The 14,112-nt window shown below is 28.9% G+C and overlaps 2 protein-coding genes across 2 annotated transcripts; both read left to right on the top strand.

Moving 5' to 3' along the window:
• Nucleotides 1-690: 690 nt before the first annotated feature.
• LOC111916117 (replication protein A 70 kDa DNA-binding subunit C) lies at nucleotides 691-4,254 on the top strand. The gene is made up of 11 exons (XM_052770896.1): nucleotides 691-983; nucleotides 1,090-1,366; nucleotides 1,460-1,550; nucleotides 1,631-1,758; nucleotides 1,839-1,923; nucleotides 2,060-2,195; nucleotides 2,961-3,100; nucleotides 3,204-3,324; nucleotides 3,407-3,589; nucleotides 3,703-3,771; nucleotides 3,850-4,254. Exons 1-11 carry the CDS (start codon nucleotides 831-833, stop codon nucleotides 4,072-4,074), a joined length of 1,608 nt encoding a protein of 535 aa, XP_052626856.1. The 5' UTR covers nucleotides 691-830; the 3' UTR covers nucleotides 4,075-4,254.
• Nucleotides 4,255-4,472: 218 nt separating this feature from the next.
• LOC111916104 (uncharacterized) lies at nucleotides 4,473-13,877 on the top strand. Its single transcript, XM_052770895.1, has 12 exons — nucleotides 4,473-4,532; nucleotides 5,078-5,138; nucleotides 6,922-7,071; nucleotides 7,269-7,415; nucleotides 7,491-7,652; nucleotides 8,074-8,142; nucleotides 8,337-8,594; nucleotides 8,702-9,137; nucleotides 9,228-10,168; nucleotides 10,339-11,556; nucleotides 11,649-13,253; nucleotides 13,693-13,877. Exons 1-12 carry the CDS (start codon nucleotides 4,473-4,475, stop codon nucleotides 13,875-13,877), a joined length of 5,292 nt encoding a protein of 1,763 aa, XP_052626855.1.
• The last annotated feature ends 235 nt before the right edge of the window (nucleotides 13,878-14,112 follow it).

Below are 14,112 nucleotides of genomic sequence, written 5' to 3'. Positions count from 1 at the left end.
TCCAGCACTAAATATCACTCTTGTCCTTTTATTTTTCTTAAAATTGAAACATATTTGTTTTTTTTGTTTTTGTTTATTTTTTTTTTCATATAATAGCATCCTACTTTTGGGTGACATTTTGAAGGTTCTGTTTGACAGAAAATCTTTCAGTTTAGTTTGGTGATTTTATGTTATTTTTAAGTTATTTTTATTATTATTATTATTATTATTATTTTTTGCATATAATAGCATCCTACTTTTTTATTTTGTTTTTTTAGTTTTGTTATATATGTTATTTGTTGTGTTGGACAGAAAATCATCTAAAGGGTATTTTAGTTTTTAATTTACTTTTTTGTTTTCTGTTTTGGCTCTCAGTTTTTATATAAGTGATTGTTTTTTTTTTTTTTTTATTTTGTTGTTTATATATCAAATAAACTTATTATTCGTTATATATGCTATTTATTGTGTTGGACATAAAATCGTCCTAGGGGTATTTTACTCTATAATTGACTTATTTGTTTTCTTCTTTGGCTCTCAGTGTTTACATAACTAATTTTTTGTTGAATTTTGTTGTTCATATTTATATATCAAATAAACTTATTATATTCTTATATATGATATTTATTGTGTTTGTCAGAAAATTGTCTTAGGGGTATATTAGTCTTTAATTAAGTTTTTAGTTTTTTCTTTTGGCTGTCAGTTTTTATATAACTGGTTTTTTTTCATGTTTATATAAAAACTAAGCTTATTATATATTACATATACTATTACTAAATTTTTAGGGGATAAAGTAAATACAAGTTGTAAAATTTATTGTCATTTCATTGACTTTTCAAATTATTTTTACAGATATGGCTACTTCAAAGATTACATTCATAAAAGACATTGACCCAGTCAATTCGGATTTCACTATCAAAGTCAAAGTATTGAAGTTATGGACGCTCAATTCTAAATTTAATGAGAACGAAAAGTACTCCATCGAAATGATTTTATTGGATGAACAGGTATATTCTTATTGTTTTCCAAAAAATATATTGCATTTTACCGTTCATTTTTTATAAATATCTTACATGATTACAATTTGATAATGTTGTCTTCTTTAATGTTTAGGGATCTCTAATTCAAGCTAATGTTTTCCAAAACTTATTTTATAAGTTTGAAAAAAGTCTTCGTGAGGGATCCGTTTATGAATTTACCACCCTATCTGTTGCAAAACACAATCCACATCCCAAATCTACCATCTTTTCTGATCTTCCAAATAAAATAACCTTCATAAGGGAAACAGAACTTAAGGAAAGTCTTAATTTTCCGAAAAATGTTTTTGGATTATCTTTTGTTGATTTTCAGAAAATTAATTCCAAGGTTATCCCAACCCAAAGATCTGTTGGTACGTTTTCATTTATTTAATAAATTCTAATTATTTAATACTTTACCTAACATTATTTAGTAATTTTATATTTATCCACAATGAATTTCATAGATGTTATTGGCGTGGTTGTCTCCCGTACTACTATTATCCCCTCTCAGAAGAAAGACAAGCAAAGAATCCATCTTGAGCTCAAAAACTTGGAGTTAGAAAAATTTCATTTTGAATATTTGTTATTTATTATAATTTTTTATTACCTAATCTATAATTTTGTGTTTTTTCCAGTGGTGTACTACTTAAGGTCACTTTGTGGGGTCATTTTGCCAACAAAGTTTCTGATTATCTTGACACTCATAACACTGATGATTGTGTTGTTATAATTGTGCAGTTTGCAAAAATAAATGATTACAGAGGTTTGTCACATAATAATTGTCAATTTATTTCTTATTATAAATTATAAATATCTTTATAACATTTATTATGTTGTCTATAGGTAATATCGGTGTTGCAAGTTACTATGATGTCACAACTGTCTTCATCAACACTGATATTGATGAAATCAAACAGTTTAGAGAAAAGTTGGTTACTTTCGTTTATGTTTATTTTTTTTAACTTATTGAAAAGTTGGTTACTTTCTTTATAATAAACATTTGTTTTTTTTATTATATGACATTATATCATACTATAATATTCTTATAATTAAATATTAATCAGGTTGGCTAAGGATAATGAATCTTCACAATTATCCGGTACCATCAGCTTGATTCGGACAAAACATGTTTCACTCAATGATGATTTCCTAAAAAATAATGAGGTTAAGACAATTTACAAAAGTAAAGAACCTGTCCAGGTAAACCAATTTTTTTGTTTATTTTTTCTTTTGCATATAATAGCATCCTACTTTTTTGTTTTGTTTTTTTTTATTAGTTTTGTTTTTTCTGGAGGGCAAAATGGGCAGATGGGTGACATTTTCATGGTTGTGTTTGACAGAAAATCGTCCTAAGGATATTCAACTGTTTAATTCACTTTTTTATTATATTTTTTGCCTTTCAGTTTTTATATAAGTGATTTTTTTTTAATTTTGTTGGTCATCTTTATATATCAAATAAACATATTATAGATTATATATGCTATTTGTTGTGTTGGACAGAAAATCATCCCAGGGGTATTTTAGTCTTTAAATGACTTTTTTGTAATCTGTTTTGGCTTAGTTTTTATTAAATTGATTTTTTTTTTTGAAATTTGTTGTTCATGTTTATATATCAAATAAAGTTATTATAGATTATATATGCTATTTGTTGTGTTGGACAGAAAATCATCCCAGGGGTATTATAGTCTTAAAATAACTTTTTTGTTGTCTGTTTTGGATCAGTTTTTATATAAGTGATTTTTTTTAAAAAATTTGTTGTTCATCTTTATATATATGCTATTTGTTGTGTTGGACATAAATTCGTCTCAGAGTTATTTTAGTCTTTAATTTATTTTTTTGTTTTCTGTTTTGTGTTCATTTTTATATATCAAGTAAACTTATTATAATAGCATCCTACTTTCTATACAAACATATATTTATATATTAATGTTTATGTTTCTTAACATCTTTGTTTTTTTTAAGCAGGTTGAAGAGTTCATAATTGTTGGTACTATAATAGGAATCCGCCAAGACAAACCTTGGTGTTACCAAAGTTGTCCCGATTGTCATGTAAAGGCAGTTGAAATTCCGGATTGCAATGAAGATGTGAAACTAAGTCTACTAAAGTTCCTATCCCAAGGTTTTTTTTTTTAAATAATTTTAAATAAAAAATTATGTTTTCCTCTTCTTAATTAAACAATTTGAAATTGTTAAAACTTTCTTTTTTAGATACATGATTCCAGTTTGTGTTCAAGACGATTCTGCTTCTACAATCTTAACTATGTTTGATCGGGAAGCATATGGGCTCTTGGGAATTTCAGCCAGAGATTTAGCAGAAAAACATACTAGGGTACATTACCAATACATTTTTAAATTTATTTGTTTTTACCGTTCGACTACAAATGTAATAGTTATTTTTACCATTTTTTCAGCTTGGATTCAGTTTGGGCATATATCCTCCTGAACTCAATTTTTTGAAAAACAAGCATTTAGCTTTTAAAGTTAGTGTCACAAAATACAATGTGAAATTTCAAAATAGTGTCTACACAATCTCAAGGGTAACGGAGGAAAAGCAAATAATCGAGAGTTTGGAGAGAAAGCTACTTCAGTTGCAGGTTATCATTTACTATTATTTGGATTTATTATGCAGATTTAAAATACCAATTACTATTATTTTAAAGTATTTGCACGTATATGACATATAAAACATATATTGTCACATCTATAGCCTGCAACTTTAGAGTCTTTAAACGATGGACCATCCGACTCCAATTCCCAGGAAAAAATACTTACCAAGGTATAATTTAACACTAATATAATGCATTATAAGTATACTTCTTCATTTTTTACATAGTATGTTTTCATTTTTTTTAAGGATTGGGTTTCACATTCGGATGAAAATGTTACACCGTCTACCGAAAATATTTTGACACCAACAAGTTTTGAAAATGTAAAAAGTACTTCGATGAATTTAACACGCAAGTTTGAAGAAGTGTATGATGTGGAACAGTATTCGAATTCGTCATCAACAAAAGCACCGCGTCTTTCAACCGGAACTGGAGAGGGGATCAAGCTTTTGATACCAAAAGTTGAAAAATAACAAGACAAACATTTTTTGAAACATTTTTTGCTTTAGCTTTATTTATAACTTCCCATGAAGTTTTTAATAATTCTTCAAACTTGGTTAATAACTTATTATGACGTTGTACTTTGAAAAGTACAGTTGACTCCTCTTTTGCATTGATGCATTTTAAGACTTTTATGTTTGGTTTTGTTTTTTAATTTTATTGAATGTTCTTTTTTTCATTTCCTAAGTAATTTGACATTGTATTTTGAAAATTAATATTGAATACTATTTTAATTTTCTTTTCATATGACTATATTTGTGTCCCTAAATGTTTGTTATCAAATTTTATGTCTTTCTTACAATTATCGAGTTTATCATTGTATGCTACAATTATCGACTTTATCAATCAGCTCGGAATCAATTAAACGATAATGGTCAATAGAGGATGCTCGACTCCAAAACTTAAAAATATTGATGGGACATTTGGGATAGTTTATTTAAAATAACTTTTGACAATGGTAACAATCAAGTTTTAGTGTTTAGATTGATACATGCACTTTTTTTAATATATAAAAAAAAAAAGAAAAGAAAAGAAAGGTTTATTCGATATGATACATGCACTTTTTTTAATATATTAGAAACTCATATCATTTTTGGTTTTTTAACAAATATAATAAACTTTTCATAAATATTAAAATACCACTTATTAACTTATCAAATAAACTAATCCATATATATTTTTAAACTCTTTTTAGCAGAAGATAAACTCTTTTTAACTAAATACCACTCTTGTGTTGGACATTAAATCGTCCCAAGGGTATTTTAGTCTTTAATTTACTTTTTTGTTTTTAGTTTTGTTATATATGCTATTTGATTTTGAAAGTTCCAGCACTAAATATCACTCTTGTCCTTTTATTTTTCTTAAACTTGAAACATATTTGTTTTTTTTTTTTGTTTTTCTTTATTTTTTATTGCATATAATAGCATCCTACTTTTGTTTTTATTAATTTTTTTTTTACTTTTGTTTTTTCTGGAGGGTAATTTGGGCAGATGGGTGACATTTTCAAGGTTGTGTTTCACAGAAATTGGTCCCAAGGGTATTTCAGTCTTTAAATTACTTTTTTTTTTTTTTTTTCTGTTTTGTCTAACAAATAACTTATTTATCAATACATAATTCATAAGTACTTTATGTAATTAATCATAAGATAAATTAAAAGTTTTTTTAGTGGAATCGATTATGTTTACTATTTTGTTTATTTTCGTGATTTTTAGTCACATCACATTACTCAGTAAACTAATAATTTGTGTTGGACATTAAATCGTCCCAAGGGTATTTTAGTCTTTAATTTACTTTTTTGTTTTTAGTTTTGTTATATATGCTATTTGATTTTGAAAGTTCCACCACTAAATATCACTCTTGTCCTTTTATTTTTCTTAAACTTGAAACATATTTGTTTTTTTTTGTTTTTCTTTATTTTTTATTGCATATAATAGCATCCTACTTTTGTGTTTATTAATTTTTTTTTTTACTTTTGTTTTTTCTGGAGGGCAATTTGGGCAGATGGGTGACATTTTCAAGGTTGTGTTTCACAGAAATTGGTCCCAGGGGTATTTTAGTCTTTAAATTACTTTTTTTTTTCTGTTTTGTCTAACAAATAACTTAACAAGAAAAACCTTATCTAAAGCCTAAAGAAAACCTTATTTGATACCTTAACAATAAAAAGCTATACGTATGGAAATTTGTGAACTACAAAGTTTTTTGTTTAAACTTGTACTGTGATGGTTTCTTCTCAACCTAATGCAAACAAACATGCATCCTAACCCTAAGAAACAAACATATAATTAAAGTTGTTATTATACTCAATTATAATTGTTTGCTTTTATTACATTTTATACTCCCCCTTAATATGAACACTGACTTATAGAAGAAAAATTCGTCATATTTGTTAATTTCAAAAGACATGATAAAACACATAAGCGGGAAATCTAATATAAAACCAAAATTTCACATCTTGTATTTTGAAATTTACGCAAATTAACACTGAAATTTCAAATTTCGAAATTCAACTTAAATCACCTAAACAGTTTGGTAAACAAAAAATCTTCAATCTATTTAAACAATTATATCTGCATCTTCTTCAAAAAAAATGAGAATTAGGTTTTACCTTGATTCCTCTTCTTCAAACGTCTTTCAAGATTAGTAGTACGGGATTCTTGAACACCTTTTATCCAGATTTCGACCTCCATCCAGGTATCTTTCTTTTATACTATCTATTCATTCTCTTTGAAAACCAAAATCGGCACATTAGGTTGAAAAAAAAAACTCATTATTCATACCTAATTGTTAATTTTTACCACAAAAAGTCGGATCGAGTATGCAATTACGAACCCTGTTATTCGCGTAGCACAAACCGACTCAACGATTTCACATTCGGCCACCGTTGCTACCGTCTACATCTTCGTTTTGCGTTGGTTTCTTCTTTGACTGTCGGAGTTTTTTGTTTGTCAATATATGTTTTGAGTGAGCCACATAACTTTATAATAACTTTATAATAATACTAAATGTTGTATCTATATGGAAAAACTGATTTATTTAATATATGTAATATGTAATATGTGCATTCACGTTTACATTTTTTTTTATAACTATGGAGATTAATACTTTTAAAACGAGAACTTCATATATGTTATTAATTAACAAATATGATATTATATGCAAAAATAATTATAATAATAACAATTTGTTTTGCATAATCCAATTTAATTTTTTTTTATTATGATTATTTAACTGTCCATATATTCTTATAACATATTTACATGTATATATAATCTTTTTTAACATTTAAATACTGTTTTTTTTTTTTTTTTTTTTTTTTGCAGATTTAACGAATAATATGGACTATACTCATGCTAAAGAAAAGAGAAGACTTAGAAAAATATATTTGGATAAAAAAAAATCCAAAACTTATTTTTCTACTTCAGTCCCGGATAATTCATCAACCGTACATGTTTTAAACAGGAAACAGAATGGTGATAGTATCAATTTAGTTTTTTTTTTATCAAACTTTTACTGATTTCAAGATTATTATACCAACGAATTACATATCAATCTCTTAAAACTATTTATAAATCGTTTTATATATCTTCAAACATTTAATATTTTTCATTATATTTTGAATAAATTTTATTGTAATATTATTATCGTCTTTCTTACTTTTGTTTTATAGAACGAATGAGCATGTATTATAATTATGCTAGAGAGAGAAGAAAGATTAGAAAGTTATATATGGATAATAGAAAATCCAAAAGAATCTCCAACGCATCAACCGTTGAAAGTCCATATAATTTAGATGTTTTCAAAACGCACATCGATGGTAATCGGTTTTCATACCTTCATTTCTTATAAATAATTACATATTTTTTTAACAAATGTTTACATTGTATAACAGAAATGTGCAATCTTTCTGGACAACCGCTACCTTCAACGAGCTCAAAAAATATTCGTAAAGAAAATACAAGCAACTATACATCGTTCTCAAATCAGCAAAGAAGCTTACAATCTCCTTCTTTAATTCTAAATGTTAGAACACCATTATCTAACATTTCGAATGGTATGACTCATTTTTTACAACCTACTATCGAACTTTTACTATTTTCGACTTTATTATATGAACAAATTACATATCAATCTCTGATCGTTTCGTTACTTTTGTTTTATAGAACGAATGGACATGTATTATAATTATGCTAGACAGAGAAGAAAGATTAGAAAGTTATATTTGGATAATAGAAAATCCAAAGGAATCTCTACCGCATCAATTATTCAAAGTCCCTATAATTCTAATGTTTTCAACGTGCACATACACGGTAATCGTTTTCCATTTCTTATATATATATATATATATATATATATATATATATATATATATATATATATATATATATATATATATATATATATTTTCTTTTCATACCTTGAATTCATATAGATAATTATATATTTTTTTAACAAATGTTTATATTGTATAACAGAAATGTGCAATGCTTGTGGAAACTTTCTACCTTCAAACAACTCAAAAAATGTTGGTAACGAAAATACAAGTAACTATAAATCGTTTTCATATCAACAAAGAAGCTTACAATCTCCTTCTTCAATTCGAAATGTTAGAACACCATTATCTAACATTTCCAATAGTATGAGTAATTTTCTACCACTTATTATTTATGTAATTCATTAAGTGTATAAAAATTCTACCAAAAATTATACTGTCTAATTCTTTTAACGTTTTTTACAGGCATATATAGTTCTTGTAATAACATCCAAACACCAATATCAAATAACAGACATCACTCTTTCTTTTCCAATGGCATGCAATCCCTCGACTCCTCGACTATAATTCAACCTTCTTCTTCTGATAATTTAACAAGACGAACCCAGAAATTAAAAAGGAAGCCTACCAACATATCCGCAATTCCTATGTTTGACTTTACAATACACGGAGAAGTTAATGATCAACATACCCATGCAAACATAGCTAAAGGTGTATCAAAAGGTAACCATCACAATAAAAAAGTTATTTGAATTTATTATTATCTTAAATTTATGCAATGGTTACAGCTACATAGATTGTTATATTTGACATTGATTTTTTTTAAACAGATTACATTGATCATGGTGATCAGAATGTTGTATGTCAAATATGTAATGCAAAGTTATGGACAGCTGAATCTATTAGAGGAAAAGATAAACAAAATACAAGTTTTTCACTATGTTGTGGTTATGGCAAGGTTGAGTTGCCAGATTCTAAAAAAGCACCACCAAGTTACCTAAATCTTTTTCGTTCAACAGATTCTAAATCCAAGTACTTTATTAACAACATTCGTCGTTACAATTCAATGTTCTCATTTACCTCAATGGGTGGGAAAGTTGATGCATCCATTAACAGTGGAAAAGCTCCATTCATATTCAGACTTGGCGGTCAAAATTATCATAGAATTGGAAGTTTGTTACCCTCAAATGGAGCTAAACCAAAATTCTCTCAGTTATACATATATGACACCGATAATGAGGAGTCAAATAGGCAAACAATTTTTGGGTACATATTTAGACATATCAAAATTATATTTATACATTTTCAATATTTTTCATTACAACTATTAACATTTAAATTACATTTTATTTGCAGTCGACAACAAGATGCATCTACATCAACTGGTGATTCAGTTGATCTTCAAATTATACACGATTTGAAAGTTATGTTGGATTCAAATAATGTGTTGGTTCAAACTTATAGGATGGTGAGAGATTGTTTCCATGATAATCCTCACATTGACCTTAAGTTACGCCTTATTGGAAAAAGGATACAAGATGGAAGGACATATAATTTACCGTCTGCATCTGAAGTTGCTGCTCTAATTGTTGGAGACATTGATGATTCTTTTCAAAATAGAGATATCATTGTACAAAATTCATCGGGCTCTCTTCAACGTATTAGTGAATTACATCCTTCTTATCTGCCTCTTCAGTATCCATTACTCTTTCCATATGGTGATGATGGGTATAGAGTAGACATCCTTCATCGAGGTCTAACAAGTTCAACCAACAGCAAGCGCCCTAACTGTACAATGAGAGAATTTTTTGCTTACAGAATTCAAGATAGGATTAATAGCTTCTCATTAATCCTTAATTCAAGAAGGCTTTTCCAACAATTTTTGGTTGATGCTTATACAATGATCGAAAGCGAGAGACTTTTTTTCGTACGAAAAAAACAAAAAAATCTTAGATGTGCATCCTACGAACATCTTCGCAACGTACAACATCAAGGGAAGACAACTTTTTCCAACACTGGACAACGTGTTATCTTACCTTCTTCTTTTACTGGTGGTGCACGTTACATGCAACAGAACTATTTGGATGCTATGTCCCTTTGTAAATGGTTTGGATATCCAGATTTTTTTATAACTATAACATGCAATCCAAAATGGCCTGAAATCAAAAGGTTTCTTAAAGACACAAATCTCAAACCTGAAGACAGGCCAGATATTCTATGTAGGATATTTAAAATAAAGCTTGATGCAATGATTAAAGACTTGCGAGAGAAAAAATTATTCGGAAAAGTTAAAGGAGGTATGTCTGATTTTAACATTTCAATTTTACCATCTTCATATTTATAGTATAAATACTATCATACTTAACAAAATTATTACATTTCATTTAATATTTATCTTTTTATTATCTATTTACATTACTGACATTTTTTATTTTTTTTATTTTACTTTTCTTAAAAAAAATTATAGTTGTTTATACAATCGAGTTTCAAAAGCGCGGACTGCCTCATAGTCATATATGTCTCTTTTTGCACTCCGATGACAAACTCCGTACTGTTGAACAAATTGATAACTATATTTCGGCCGAGATTCCAAACATTAATGAAGATCCTGATTTGTATTCACTTGTGAGTGAGTTCATGATGCATGGTCCTTGTGGTGCTGAAAATATGAAATGTCCATGCATGGTTGATAACAAGTGTTCAAAAAACTTTCCGAAAAAATTCTCCAATGAAACTTCAGCCGATGAAGACGGTTTTCCGATATATAGGAGACGAAATGATGGATGTTTTGTTGAAAAGTCTGGTGTCAAATTGGATAACAGACATGTTGTTGCTTATAACAAAGACCTTTTGAAAAGATATCAAGGACACATTAATGTCGAGTGGTGCAATCAAGCTGGTTCTATAAAATATTTATTCAAATATATCAATAAAGGTCCTGACAGAGCTATACTTGCTGTCATACAATCGAACAATGAAAGTGCTACTGATAATTCAGTAGACGAAATCAAAGAGTATTATGATTGTAGATATATATCTGCATGTGAAGCATCATGGCGAATTTTTGGTTATGATATTCATTATAGGTATCCTTCTGTGGTTAGGCTTCCTTTTCATCTTCCTGATCAACAACAAGTTGTTTTTGATCCAGATGATGATATCGAGAATATCCTTGACAAACCGTCTGTTGCATCTTCAATGTTCACATCTTGGCTTGAGTGTAACAAGATCTATAAACAAGCCCGAGATCTTACTTATGTTGAATTCCCGACAAAGTTTGTGTGGAAAGCTAATTCACGGAATTGGGAACCAAGGGAAGTAGGATTTTCAATTGGGAGAATTCATGCGGTTTCGCCTAAACTTGGTGAAGCATATTTCTTAAGAATTCTTTTAAACAAGGTCAGAGGTCCAACATCTTTTGAAGATATCCGAACAGTAAATCGAGAAATATGTCCTACTTTTAGAGATGCATGTTACGCTTTAGGGCTTCTAGACGATGATAAAGAGTATATTGAAGCTATTAAAGAAGCAAGCCATTCAGGTACTGGTTATTACCTACGGTCATTATTTTCAATGATGTTGATCTCTGAAAGTTTGGGAAGACCAATATTTGTTTGGGAAAATACATGGGAATACCTTTCTGATGGAATTCTTTACAATCAACGACGCCGGTTAAAGTCTCCTGGTATAATACTTAGGTTTTATTACTTTAACATTTTTTTATATAAACCATATATTTGTATTTTTTTTTCTAAGTTTATATTTACCATTCTACAGATTTATCCCTTACTAATCATCAATTGAAGAACTTGACTTTGTTTGAGATTGAATCATTTCTACTTCGTAACAATTCCACCCTCAAGAACTTCCAAGGCATGCCTTACCCAGATTTTGATTGTGTGTCTTCTTCTAATAATCGTTTGATTGCTGAAGAGTTATCTTATGACATCACAAGTCTTCAAAACGAATTTCAGACACTAATTGTTTCATTAACAAATGAACAACGAGGTGTTTTTGATGATGTAATGGCAGCAATTGAAGATAATAAAGGAGGTGTGTTTTTTGTTTATGGTTATGGTGGAACTGGCAAAACCTTTCTTTGGAAGACTTTATCAACAACTATCAGATCTAAAGGTCAAATTGTTTTGACTGTTGCTTCAAGTGGTATTGCTTCTTTGTTACTAACCGGAGGTAGAACAGCACACTCTCGCTTTGGTATTCCATTAAATCTTACTGAAAATTCAATTTGTTCTATCAATCGAGACAGTGATGCCTCCAAATTACTAAAACAAACATCGCTAATTATTTGGGATGAAGCACCGATGGTTCATAAGCATGCATTTGAAGCATTGGATCGCACTTTAAGGGATGTTTTAAGTTTTGGGAACGTTAGGAACTCACATATCCCGTTTGGAGGTAAAGTAATCGTATTTGGAGGTGATTTTAGACAGATTCTACCGGTTGTTCCTAATGGTAGCAGACAAGAAATTGTCAACGCGTCGTTAAGTTCATCATATATATGGACAAATTGCAAAGTTTTGAAATTAACGAAGAACATGAGGTTGACTGTTGGAAAAGATCCGTCTGAAATACAACAAACAAGGTTATTTGCAAATTGGCTCTTGGATATAGGAGAGGGAAATGCTGGTGGTTCTAATGATGGTGATGCAGTTATCCGTATTCCTGAAGATCTTCTTATTACTCAATCTTCTGATCCTATCGGTTCATTAATTGAGTTTGTATATCCATCACTTCTTGACAACTTGAACGATCCCAAATATTTTGAAGAAAGATCAATACTTGCACCGAAAAATGAAGTTGTACAAGAAATAAATGATCGTCTGCTTTCATCGTTTCCTGGAGAAGAAAAAGAATACCTCAGTTCAGATAGCATCTGCCAAACAGAGTTTCTTCACGATCAATTTGATGAGAGTTTATATTCACCTGATGTTCTAAATGGACTTAAAATCTCCGGTTTGCCAAACCATAAGTTGATTTTAAAGGTCGGTGTTCCGGTTATGTTACTAAGAAATATCGACCAGAAAAATGGGTTATGTAATGGTACTAGACTTCAGGTCGTATCATTGGGTAATCGCATCATAGAAACAGTGGTCTTAACTGGAAGTAACATTGGACATCGAGTTTTTATTTCAAGGTTGTCTTTAACACCTTCAGACAACAAAATTCCATATAAGTTCAAAAGGAGACAATTTCCCCTAGCGGTTTGTTTTGCTATGACCATAAATAAAAGTCAGGGCCAATCGTTAAAAAGGGTTGGGTTGTTTTTGCGAGAACCGGTTTTCTCACACGGTCAGTTATACGTTGCTTTATCTAGAGTAAAGAGTAGAGAAGGACTGAAGTTATTGATTTTAGATAAGGATGGTAATTTGACTAATAAAACTTCCAATGTTGTGTTCAAGGAAGTATTTCAAAATCTATGTTGAACATTTATGTTTATTTTTTTAAATCAAATAAAATTGTACTTACTTACCATCCACAATCAAATGTTTTTGTATATTTATTAATTTTTTTTTACTATATAAAATTTCTAACTTATATCCCGTGGTTTCCACGGGTTATAACCTAGTATATATATATATAACGATTAGAGTGTAGAATTGGTGATTCCTATGTGCATACGGTGAATAAATTGAGATAGGAAATGGTGAACATGTATATACGTGGCATGAGTAGAAAAAGTATCGTGACTAAGCACCAGTTAAAAACATATATCCACAGAGTGAGGTGTCCATAAAGGAGAAATGGAAGTAAAAGACGTTTTTTTTGTTTTTTTTTTAACAACATTCGTTCATTTAAGTAGTGTTTGTTTTTTTGTGTGCATATATGCGTGATCTCTTCTATTTGTGCCGTGTAGACTATGCGCAGACATTAGTCTTCGCAGACGGTTTGTCTTTTTTGAAGACGGCTGAGCTAAAAATGTCTGTGAGCCCTCTTCTGGGTGCAGATGTGGGCCAGAGTCTTCTAACATCTTCAGACATATTCTAGCTTAAAAAAACATATATATGTTTATTTTTTTTAAGTTATATTTTTTCCAACTTTATTAATAATAAACAATTTGAAAAAAAAAATTACAAAACTTAAAAAAAAATGTTTGACGATACAAACATTGATATTTTTGACAAATTTATAAATAAAGATTTATTACAATAATAATCGTTGAAGTTTTTTATATAAATATGAAAAAAAAATCATAATATATTCTTATATTTTTTTGCCAAAT

The sequence above is a fragment of the Lactuca sativa genome, chromosome 4 (assembly GCF_002870075.4).
Source record: "Lactuca sativa cultivar Salinas chromosome 4, Lsat_Salinas_v11, whole genome shotgun sequence".
NCBI lineage: Eukaryota > Viridiplantae > Streptophyta > Magnoliopsida > Asterales > Asteraceae > Lactuca > Lactuca sativa.
This window is presented reverse-complemented; position numbering and strand designations above follow the sequence as displayed.